The 12,215-nt window shown below is 46.5% G+C and overlaps 1 protein-coding gene across 3 annotated transcripts; it reads left to right on the top strand.

The window, feature by feature from the left end:
- Positions 1-3,739: 3,739 nt before the first annotated feature.
- Positions 3,740-6,566, top strand: LOC103721390 (DELLA protein SLR1). 3 transcript variants are annotated; one of them, XM_088721970.2, is made up of 2 exons: positions 3,740-3,806; positions 3,911-6,566. In XM_088721970.2, the coding sequence occupies exon 2, from the start codon at positions 4,253-4,255 to the stop codon at positions 6,221-6,223; it is 1,971 nt and encodes a 656-aa protein (XP_088578096.2). In that variant the 5' UTR covers positions 3,740-3,806; positions 3,911-4,252; the 3' UTR covers positions 6,224-6,566. The 3 variants fall into 3 exon arrangements, with proteins under 3 accessions (XP_088578096.2, XP_088578097.2, XP_038984744.3); XM_088721971.2 differs by having other exon boundaries at positions 3,745-3,794; XM_039128816.3 differs by having other exon boundaries at positions 3,791-3,829.
- Positions 6,567-12,215: the final 5,649 nt, after the last annotated feature.

Here is a 12,215-nt window from a genome sequence, read left to right on the forward strand (position 1 = left end):
TATCATAATACCTTTTAGATCAAAGAATTATTGTTTTGATCAATTTTAAAATAACTCAAATGACCACATTTCTGCTGCGCACTCTGATCTAACTCAGCAAATACCCTAAAGCTACTAAACAATTTCTGACCAAAATATCACTTTGTATTAGGACTAAGAAAATCCAAATTTTAAAATATCAAGTAGGATTAGAGCAGAACCTCCAAATCTCTGTCTTCAATTTATATAAAGTGTACTTACCATAACTAACCCTCAAGTCATTAGTCAAGTTTAAGATCACCACATTATCCCCACAACCCTTCTAGAATCCAAAATATCTAGGTTTAATTTAAAGTGGATTAATCGTAGATTTTCTTAGTAATTTGATTAGACAATCTGAATTGATCTTCTTTTCAAAAGGATTTACTACAAACTCAAAGGGTTAGAAGTTTCCGAGCCAATATCACTATGAGTAGAGTTAACTCTATTAACCTCCAAATCTTTCTTCACCAAGAGTCTTAATATCTATCAGTAATACTATATGTGACAACTCATGTAAGCATCTTTATTCAATATAATATTTTACTAGTGGCTTCATCAATAATAACAAAGATCTCTGCTCAAAATGTAAACGCAGACTTGAGTTTAAATTAACACATCCAATAGTCTCTAGCAACTATAAGAAACACAATTTTTTGTGAGTAGATAACCATCATTAATGTTGGTTGGATAATTAATTTTTGTAATTATACCAGTTTTGTTAATTGTTATGAATTGAGATCATTATTATTAAATGATATTGTGGTTGTAATAAATTTTCAGGTCTTGCATATTCTTTAGGGCTTTGCTCTACGGAGCATGCGGCTGTGCCACGTAGCCGACTCGGATGTTGGGTTCGAGACATGACATTTTGTGAATCTAATCACAATCTAATCTTTTCATAAGGCAATATATGGATCTCACAAGTGGACGCATTTTGATTAAGGCATTTCATTTTTCCTCGGTCCAATGGACTCTCAAACTATTGTCACGGCGTTGAGTACCTCTATTGTGTTGTTTGCACATATTACCAAATTTAAATATAAAAATTATAAGGCTGAAAAATTGAATCTTATTAGGTGTGATTTATAAGGTGTCCAATGCATATAAATCCCGTGCCTACATTTGACTTGTCCTCAAAAAATGGAGTCATGTTTCTATGAGTTGCATTTTCACTCACCTTATTAGTTTTCATATTGCTAGCGGATTAAGTTGACTATATTACATCAACTAACCATGGAAGCATACTTGACATGGCACGAGGTACAGTTGTAGTTGATATAGTTGCACATCAAAACTTTGAATAACTCCAAGATGTACTATATGTAAATAAAAGCCTTTTATAAGATGTACCTACAGTAAATATATATTTTGACATTAGTCTCCACCTACATCCGAATGATGGACAATGTGTGCATGCATGCAAGCACGTGTGGTTTATAAATTTAAGAATTCAAATCATTCTGCAAACCCTACAAAGAATACCAAATAAATTTGAAATAAAATCAACCATTTGATTCAGACGCATCATAGCATACTAAGAGCATGCTTGTTCATAGTCAAAATGGATCCCAATATAAACATGTTCGAATGTAGTAATAAATAGATTAAATAGGTAACTAGAAAAATATGGCAATCACTTTGAATTTTTTGACCGCAAGAAATCCTACGCTAAGGTATATCAAATGATAATTTCATATACAATTCCTGCATCGACATACAAATCTCTTACAAAAAATTACTTCGTCGATCGATATGTTAGCCACCCTATTGTCCAATTGAAATTACCCTCTAGAATTTGAGACATAGAAAGAGAAATCATCCGCCGGACTTGGTTTCAATTGGGAAACCACCGATCGGAAATTCCAGCCACGATGGCCACTGTTTTTTTTTTTTTTTGTTCCTCCATATAAAAAATATGAATCTATGTGGTTGGTGATCACAATAATCTATCAAGCTTTAATTTAATCGTTGTGGCGTAACCAACCGGTTGGGCCATGTTTACGTCGCAGCCCATCAGAGCGAATAAATCTAAATTCCCCATCAAATGACAAATATAAAAAGCGCAAATAGACCATAGAAAAATAATATAAGCTGGATGCCGGCGGATATCGAGAGGAAGTGGTACACGTAAGGAGGCGGTCAACCTGTCCCTGGGGTTGCTTCACTTGATGGTTACACAACTATTTAACTAACATTCTTTATCTTATAGTCACCATCGGGTACCTATAGAGCTTTGCATCAATCGCCGGTCCCATTTTGTTATCGTCACCGGGAAGTTAACCCACGTTTCGCCCTCACCCGTTCATTCCCCATTGGGCAGTAGCATATGGAATCGTACTGCTCGGATGAGTTCGAAGGAAGCCTTTCCGAGCTCGTTTTGACGTTACGGTAAATAATGGCGTGCAAAAATAATTGGGAATCGAGACGTGGGAGAGAGGGGCGGTGACGGAGTCGCTAGCCGCCAAGAGGTGGCGCCGGGGGTGATTGCACCGAAACCCAAGCCCATCTGCTCGAGATGCTTATTTCCAACACCTCATACTTAATATATCTCCACTTGGTATATATATCTCCACTAGGTATATAAAGTTGTAGTTGTATCATGTTTAGCTCCAGATGTGAGGAAACGTACTTGCATCGAAGATTACTTTTTTACGTATTTACATGTGGGATTAACGGCTGCTTTGAATTAGATCACCAAATAGTTCGAGGAGTATTGGATCATTGCAAACTTTGCTTCTTGTTTATTAAAATCTTGTGAAGGAGATGAAGACAGGAAGAAAAGGGCGGGGGTGTAGATTAGAGGAAGGGAAGGAACGGGAGGCTTTCCCAACGGCCTGCATCGGGGGGAGGGGTGGGGACCACCTGTCAACGGAATCTGGACACGTGGGAGGATCACATGCGGATGGCGTCGTGGATCTGTCAGCTTGGGTGGCCTTGCATTTGTTGGCAGTGGGGCCGCCCGACGTCAACCCATCCGGATTGCAGGGGATCGGAACGGACGGCATTAAATAAATAAATAAATAAATAATCGATTAAGTAAATCAAAAAATCAACTAGAATTAGATTTTTTTAAAAAAAAATGAAAACATGAGGCGATGAGTGAATAAATAGGGAAAAAGTTAAGGATGGTGCCACTTTTGTTTGGAAAGGGAGGCGAGGCCGTTTCGGGATGCCGTCACCCGCCGCCCGTAACGGGTAGGGTCCCGGGACGACACGGCGTCTGGGGGGTGGGGCCCGGCCGTCCAGGCCGGCCCGTGACCTGGATCCCACCTCTGCTGCCCGCTCAGCCGGTGGGTCCCGGCCGGAGGCGGTGGTGTAGCGGAAGTGGTGCTGCTGCGGGTGGGCATGGGCCCCACGCCCAATTCCGTATGGACGTTGACAGCGAAAGGGCCCCACCCCTCGTGTGTGGGTGCCGCCTTGCCGGCCCCACCGTCCCCTCTCCCTCCAATCCTCTGTACGCCGTGCCACAGTGTAACAGTGCTGCTTTCACACTTCAACCCCCCCTCCCTCTCCACCCACACCAAAAAGCTTTCTCATCCTTCCAGCGTGTAAATTTCTCGCCAAGTAGGAAATTTACTCGAGTATTTTATTCTCCTGATACGGATTAGGTCCGGCAGCAAGAATCGTACGAAGAGATCGGCCTCCTACGCGATCACTGAGGTCCAGGTGTAACGCTCCGATTCTGTTTTGAAAAGGAAAACTCTAAGGATTATTAAATGTTTTTCGGTGCATAGAGGAAAAAAAGAAAGAAAGAAAGAAAAATTGCGGTGGCGGTACGAGTCCCCGTCTGTCTCCGATTCCTTTATCGGTTTCCTCTCTTCTATTTTCTTAATAATTTAAAATATATCTTAATTATTTGGTTGTTTAATCTTCTAATTTATATTGGCAGATGATCTCCAATGGGGGGTGCTGAAGTTCTACTGAAAGAACATGCAAACACACAGAGGGAGATGAGAGAGAGAGAGCGAGATTTGGAGGAGATGCCTCTCTGATCAATTGATGCCCCCACCATATTCCCCCTTGTGTTCCCCCTCTTCCACCGATATAGCTCCGGATCCCCTCTCCCCCCGCTTCCATCGCCGCTCCTCTTCCTTTCCCTCTTATTCTCCGAGGCGGTTGTAGGAGCCCGCGCCGCCATCACTAGACACCCCCTCTGCTCCAATCCCAGATCCCCCCTGCCTCCGACATCCATAAACCATAGATTTCGATTGGAAGCTAGAGTAGGGAAGCGATGAAGAGAGAGCATCAGGAGAGCGGGGGTGGAGTTGGGGGGTATCCGGCGGCGGAGATGATGTTGAGCGGGAAGGGCAAGATGACGGGGATGGAGGAGGAGCACGACGGTGGAGTAGACGAGCTCTTGGCCGCGCTCGGGTACAAGGTCCGGTCCTCGGATATGGCAGATGTCGCCCTGAAGCTCGAGCAGCTCGAGATGGCCATGGGCAGCAGCGCCGCCCAGGACGACGCGTTCCTCTCCCACCTCGCCTCCGACACCGTCCACTATAACCCCTCCGACCTCTCCACCTGGCTTGAGAGCATGCTCTCCGAGCTCAACGCCCCGCCTCCTCCCCTCCCCTCCGCCCCGATTCCCAAGCACCAGAGTAACCAACTCGATCTGCCGCCGCCGCCGCCTGTCCCCGCCGCTGCCGCTCCGGCTTCGATTCTAGATCCGGCTGAGTGCTCTACTGTGACCACCGTCGACTTGCCAACCCCACGGCGCCAGTCGGAGTACGATCTCAAGCCCATCCCCTCCGCCGCCACCGCCGCCACCGGCCGCGTCGTGTACGGACCGGAGGCTACGGTGGAGCTGAACGCCCGAGATCGGAAGCGGATGAGGACCTCCTCCTCTTCCTCGTCTTCGTCCCGAGGAGGGATTGGAGTTGGAGTAGTAGTAGGAGGGATGGGATCGTCGATGCCTTCCGCGACGGAGGCGTCGTCGATGGCTGCGGGGCCGGCAGCAGGGGCGCTGCCGGTGGTGGTTGTAGACTCGCAGGAAGCCGGGATCCGGCTGGTCCACACGCTGATGGCCTGCGCGGAGGCGGTGCAGCAGGAGAACCTCAAGGCGGCGGACGCGCTGGTGAAGCAGATCTCGGTGCTCGCCACCTCCCAGGGCGGCGCGATGCGCAAGGTGGCCGGCTACTTCGCCGAGGCTTTGGCCCGCCGGATCTACCGCGTTCACCCCCAGCAGGACTGCGCCCTCGACTCCGCCTTCTCCGATATTCTCCAGATGCACTTCTACGAGAGCTGCCCCTACCTCAAGTTTGCCCACTTCACCGCCAACCAGGCCATCCTCGAGGCCTTCGCCGGCTGCCGCCGCGTCCACGTTATCGACTTCGGGATGAGGCAGGGGATGCAGTGGCCGGCGCTGATGCAAGCCCTAGCCCTCCGCCCGGGCGGTCCGCCGTCGTTCCGGCTCACGGGCATCGGCCCTCCCCAACCCGACAACACCGACGCCCTCCAGCAGGTTGGATGGAAGCTCGCCCAGTTCGCCGACACCATCCACGTCGACTTCCAGTACCGCGGCTACGTCGCCAACAGCCTAGCCGACCTCGAACCCTGCATGCTGGGGGCCGATGCCGCTGGCGGCTGCAGCAGCGGTGGAGACGAGGAGCCGGAGGCGGTGGCTGTGAACTCGGTTCTGGAGCTCCACCGTCTTCTGGCCCGGCCGGGCGCTCTGGAGAAAGTTTTGGGCACGGTCAGGGCGGTCCGGCCCAGGATCGTGACGGCGGTCGAGCAGGAGGCGAACCACAACGCCGGATCGTTCCTGGAGCGGTTCACGGAGGCCCTGCACTATTACTCGACCATGTTCGACTCGCTGGAGGGCGGGTGCACCGCCACAGGGGCGGCGGCGGCGGCTGAGGTGGCCACTGGCGGGGGGCAGCAGGACCGGGTGATGTCGGAGGTCTACCTCGGGCGGCAGATCTGTAACGTGGTGGCGTGCGAGGGGGCGGAGCGGACGGAGCGGCACGAGACACTGGGCCAGTGGCGTGGCCGGATGACCCGGGCCGGCTTCGAGCCGGTCCACCTTGGGTCCAATGCGTTCAAACAAGCCAGCATGCTCTTGGCCCTCTTCGCTGGCGGCGATGGCTATCGCGTCGAGGAGAAGGACGGATGCTTGACCCTCGGGTGGCACACGCGCCCCCTCATCGCCACCTCCGCCTGGCGCGTCGCCGCTGCCGGCGACGCCCTCTCCGCCGCCCGCTGACCGACCCACCGTCTCGATCGGAACGCAGCAAGTGCAGTCGTCTGATGATGCCCCTTCCCTCTCTCTCTCTCTCTCTCTCTCTCTTCCGCTGCTGACCCCAGGTGGGTCCACCGGTTCAGGGTGATTGATGGTGCTGCGGAGCGCTGAATCACTGGATCAACCCCGGCTCGGGGCTCGCCCTGGACCCCATCTCTCGCCTTTCTTTCTCTCCTTTTCTTTTCTTTTTTTTTTTGTTAAGTTAATTTTGGTTTTTGTCAGCCTCTTTGGAATATTATCCTGTGTAATCTATCTACCATCCACCTTATTTTCTAAATAAAAAAAGAGGTGTTTTTTATTTTAAAAAGACTAAAAAGCTTTTCCTGCTGGGTAGTGGCAGTGGAACAGTGGAACCCGAGCATAGTTCGGTACGGTAATATGCTTCTATTGGTAAAATTATGTCAGAAAAATAGGTGGGATGATTGGCGCGCCCGGGCTCTCTCTCTCTCTCTCGATATAAATTTATATACACATCAAATCAGCGCACATAAATAAATACCTGCAATTATTATCGGACGGAGGGTGAGGATGCGGAGCGTTTGGGACCCACAAAGTGGAGGGAAGTCGCGACCACAGCTGTCCAATCGGGATCAGGTGGCTGTCAGGATGGGATGGGTGTGTGGGCTCACCGAGGGGAACACTGTGGACCCACCACTAAATTGGGAAATTGCAATGGCCGGCGGGCGGGCGGGCCGGCGGGCCCCTTCTGATTGTGGAGTCAAATCGACTGCGACTCCCCCGATTGCGCCCCAGTCCCTCCATCTTTCCCCACACGCACTCTCACACATGCCATCTCTCTCTCTCTCTCTCTCTCTCTCTCTCTCTCTCTCTGACATGATTAAGGAGTAAATTTAATCGAGCCTGTTACAGTGAAGATAAAGAACGGAGGGAATCTAGCTTTTGAGTGTGTAATTAACTGTTGGGGGAGGGTGTCGGGATTAATTAATTAGGGATCTGGGAAAGGTGAGTGCTTGTCCGTGTCTTGATGTCGGTATTGGTGCCTGCATCGCATCAGGGGTTACAAGAAAGCTGCTGGGTTACGATGCTTCCATGGTAGGTGTTGGTGCTAAAAACCACTGTTTATTAGGCTGTGGTGTCTAATCTCTAGGTTGATAAATAAACCGCATCATGTCACATGGGTGGATTGATTTGCGAGACGAATTCGCTACAAAATTTTTTCAGTGAATGTCTCCCATTTAGCTGGCGTCTTCTTCCCAGGAATTCTTGGGAGTCCTCTCCTGTTATAGGCTATTCGGTTGCATAGCCGGCTTGGTCCCTGTACTTCTCCGTTTGCAATTTATGCGTGGATTGAGGAGCGTTTTGTTGGGGATATTTATCATTGATGGCTGGTTCTTTTTGGCATGTTAATCATTGGGGTGGAAAGTGAAGATCTTGGAACCAGATAATGGTATCCAGGGGAGGGGAGTATAGATTGCAAGGTCACCTTTTTGGCAACGATGTTATATATTTATTTAGAATAAGGACGCTGGGGCAAGCTAATTGATACTGGATTTGTCATGGAGCTTTCTGCTAGGGGGTTCGTTTGCATCTGTGCAATTTGTTCCTTGGCGCTATTCTATTTATCTATTTAGAATACGAATTGCGTGACCACTGATCGCTAGGGTTTCAGACTATTCTCTTGAATGCAAGACCACATATCTACGTGGCACAAACACTGCATGAAATGCGATCATATTGGCTCGGCTCGAAAGGATGAATGGAGGAGGAAGGTTTTGACAAATAAGACTATGTTTCATCAATACCAAAAACTTCGAAACTCCAGTAAGCATGACATTTTTTAACTTTGGTTGTGACGACGAGAATGAGCTTAAATTAGCTTTTCATCGAACGTATTAAAGCTAGGGCGAGAAAGAGGAGAAAGAGAGTCTAACAAATGCTAGTGAAATAGAAAGAATATGATTTAGAAGAGGGTATGCCTAATATTTGTGGCTATATACACATATTATTTGGATGGGGATGCCATGGTCCAAGTGTACATGAATGATGATGGAGACATCTTACCAAGTTGAAGCTTTGCGGTTGTACTTTGTTTGCAAATCAGGAGGACCACCATGATGAGAACCAATTTTAATATGGAGAGGGCTTCGATAACACGATGCGGCATGAACATCTATCTAAACAGGTGGGACACCAATAAATATATAGAAATGAGATTATTCAAAACTTTTGGTTTAAGATGATAATGAAACTCTTAGTTTAAAATGATATGCCTAACCAATTAAAATTTTTAGTTCCATGTCTGGATAATTCAACTCAAGTAGTTAGACATGGGAAACCGTAATGCTCGCGGAACACCTTTTTCCCTTCTCTCAAAAAAGAAATGAGTAATGGAAATAAAATGTTGAAGTTTTCAACAAGCAAAATATTGAGTAACTTTTTCTACGCTACCAATTTTGGTTTCCAAAGATAAGAAAACATAGTTCTGGTGCAGATTATGTATCTACAAAATTAAGGAGATTATCTGATGAAGACAATCGTACGCCTATCCAGGTATCAGCTCAAGCAGAAAATAAATATTTTGGAACAGGAAAAAGGGTTATATTCAGAACTTACATCCTCTATCAAAAGCTCTGGCTGCAATTAGAGATTGATATGTGAGGTTCCTTTTTGCAAAATCTGTATAGATGCAGATACAAACATACATGAAACTTAATTTGGAGCTCTAGTAGATGTTAGTGATTGATAAATATTTGCCTACACAAGCTCAAAATGCTTATGAGATGTCTAGGCAATATGCACAGCATCCCTTGGGATAGTTTTTCCATACATGTTTAGACTGGTTATTGTTGACCCAGGTGCTGAGTAGGGGAGATGCTGAAAGGCTCGGTGGTGAGCTGCTCGGGTCGTACGAAACTGTAGTTTGAAATGGATGGTTGTGTTCGGGTTTTTAGTCTGTGATGGAGCTCGGACATGAAACAGCAAAGACAAAGAAGTTTTCTTGCTGGAATGTGTTCGGCAGAGGACCCTCCAATACCTATGTCAGGACGATACTCATGGAACAGAGAAGGTTCTCAGTGGGTGACAATTATCATATAAAGTTTCTATCCACATGTAACTGCAAAACTATGGTTATCCTAATACTTTCGAGTTTAGACACCCTAAGTTTGAGTCTTCATGGTTAATGCAAGAGATTCTATTATGATTCAAAATTCTAAAAGATTTGTTGGAAGTGGATGTGATGTTGAATAAATAAGGATTACTAAAGTGAACTATTGAAGTGTCTCTTAGACTTTATGCATGTTTAATGGAATAAAAATTAGTTGCAAGATAAGACTACATGTGCACGTATTGCAGCATCTTGAATTGAACAACAGACTTTTATTCCAAAAGATTAAAAAAAAAAGAAAACCTCTCTCTGAGCTAGAACATAGTCCTATCCTACCGGTATATATATAAATATCTCGGCTGGTGTAATCTTTAAACCTATAATTTTCACTTTGAAGAAATTTCTACACGTATTTAGGACAAAATCTTGAGGGATAACACTTCTCAAGATTCGATCTCAAGCGGTCTATTTATAAGTGAAGAGGTAATTCCTGAAACTAGTGTCTATATAAAGCCTAACTGCACCTATTAAAAATAGAGTTTAAATTCCAAGCTCAGGCTCACCGTGGACAGGGTGGCATGAAGCCAGTTGAATTAAGCGTCGTGTTATCATGCACTGGTCAAGTATCTTAAGGATGAAAAATGTTGTTATTTGTGGAAAACTATTAGAACTTTTGCAGTAATGATAAGAGGACGTTAGATGTTGTAATTATTATTTTTGGGATAGACAGACTACACCTCCAGTTATTTAGATAGTTTTAGAACCAATACCAAATCGTAGTGTTGTTTTGGGTCAAAACCAAATAATCAAGAAAAGCTCAATTGAACCTAAAGTCAATAAATCAAACCAACAACTATTAGCATCCGAAAATATGGTGTACAAGAGAATTCTTTATGGATTTTGAGACCCTTTACTACCTTTAGACTCAATGGGTAGTGTTGTGGTTCAAATCTTGCATGAGGGCGACCACGTCGGAGTAGTCGAAGAAGTTGCCGGCCGAGAAGGAGATAGGATGCCACCTCCCGTGCATCGGTGTACTTGCACAAAATCTCACCGAGATTTCTCGTGAAGGCCCTCCGATGCTTAAGTTAGCGTGGAGTATTTGTTGGTCAAAAAGTCCTTTAGGCAATCTCTGATGGGGCTATTTATAGTCCCCGCGGAGGTGCCCAGGGGCGGTGGTGTGGCTTGTCCTCATCAAGGGAGGAGATGGTATTGGCTAGGTGGCGCACAACTACATCTTGCTTGAGGCACACGGTTTGAGTTGTCTCTGCATGCAGTATGGCGCTGGCATGTGCCACAGGGCATGGCCGCGGTGCATATTGGGCGAGATTGGCTCGGCTTTCGGCGGGGGGCCGAGGTCGGCCTTGCCTGCTTGGCAGGACACTGAGGTCGGGCCGACATGGGGGCTACGATATATATTCGGTGAGATCGGCTCAGTAGGCATTGAGGTTAGCTTAGCCTTCTTGACTTTGAGGTCTACTCAGCAGAGCGCCCCGAGTTCAGGCCGGAGCGCGTCTTTGTATAGGGCGCTCCGAACTTGGTCAGAGCGGGTCGTCATTGTATACTTCAGAGGAGGCTGCTATAGGTCGTAGCAGTGGAGAGACCTGGCCGAAGTCGGCTTGGCCTTCGGCGAGGTCCGAGGTCGGACTGACACTTAGCGGGATCGAGGTCCTGCCTGATCGGCGCCGAGGTCTATTTGGCTGGAATGGGATGGTCCCATGTTGTGAACAGGACGATCTATTTTGCCCCTCATAAGGTAGCTTCCGAAACTGCGAAGCCAAGATCATTAGAGACATTCTTGGGGAGAAAAATATTCACTTGTGTCCCAATTAACATGTCGGTAGTGATTGCAATTACCGTGCATAGTAAGTCTGACACAGGATGCATGTGCGCTAATCATGTATCTCACCAAGTGCCGTAAAAATCACACCAACTCAACTATAAATCTACACTAAGATGATGTTGCGTCCATGATACTTACTTCAAAAACTAGTCCCAGTTAATAAAAGAATGCCAAGTAACTGCATGTAATTAGTCATCTTTTGGATCTAGAACTCGGACTCCAAATCTTCTTGGAGGCAAACGTACGTAAATGATGGTATGGTACATGCCCGGCAGTAAGCGGCCAAACAAAAGGGGTTTACACTGAGAGCAACAAACGCAGCAAGAAACCATGTCCATTGAGTTATGTTGATAGCGAGTCTAACCTTAGTCCTTTATAACTTCAGAACCAAAACAAAGCCCTTCAAATCAGCATAAAATAAGGTTAGGACTCAAGTTCGGGGATGCCTTGAGTGGAGTGATTGGTATATCTTGTCCCCTCTAGATTTTTGAATACACTGCTAGGACAAGGACCCTCGGTAGAATGTTTTGTGTAGTATATAGCAGAAAAAATAGACCACCTTCATCATAGTCCAATTAATTATAATCAATCAACAAGCACCTTACGTCTCATCGATTCATCATATGAATGGATTCGAAGAAAAGTTTGCATAGTCCTGCAGTAATTGGTACCATATTTTTCGGAACATGTACTTAGGTGGGGCTGACATTGAAGTGGGCTGGCCAACTTTGTGTCTCAGCTAGGTGGTGCATCATGTTGAAGCCCAGGGATTGGATGATCTAATTGCTCCTTCCACGTTCAGCTCATAAAAGGACAGAACATGTAGATCTAATGAAAGCCTCTATACTTGCTTACTATATGAGTCCTTCACAGCTCCAAAGTTGTCATCTGCAAAGTTAGTTGCTTCGGATCTATTGCCAGCCCATTCCAAGGGTCCTTAGGTCAGCCATCCAAAGGCATCTCATCCTACTCGAAAGCTTTTTCTTTATTCCATCAACTTGCATGTATTAAAGCAATCCCAGGAATACCTAACCTCATATGCTCAC

Source organism: Phoenix dactylifera, chromosome 5 (genome assembly GCF_051530095.1).
Source record: "Phoenix dactylifera cultivar Ajwa chromosome 5, Ajwa_hap1_PhDact_Kaust_v1.1, whole genome shotgun sequence".
Lineage (NCBI taxonomy): Eukaryota > Viridiplantae > Streptophyta > Magnoliopsida > Arecales > Arecaceae > Phoenix > Phoenix dactylifera.

Bases quoted from the DNA above. Each gene is read 5' to 3' on its own strand.
- LOC103721390 (XM_088721970.2), top strand. From the start codon at position 4,253: ATGAAGAGAGAGCATCAGGAGAGCGGGGGTGGAGTTGGGGGGTATCCG.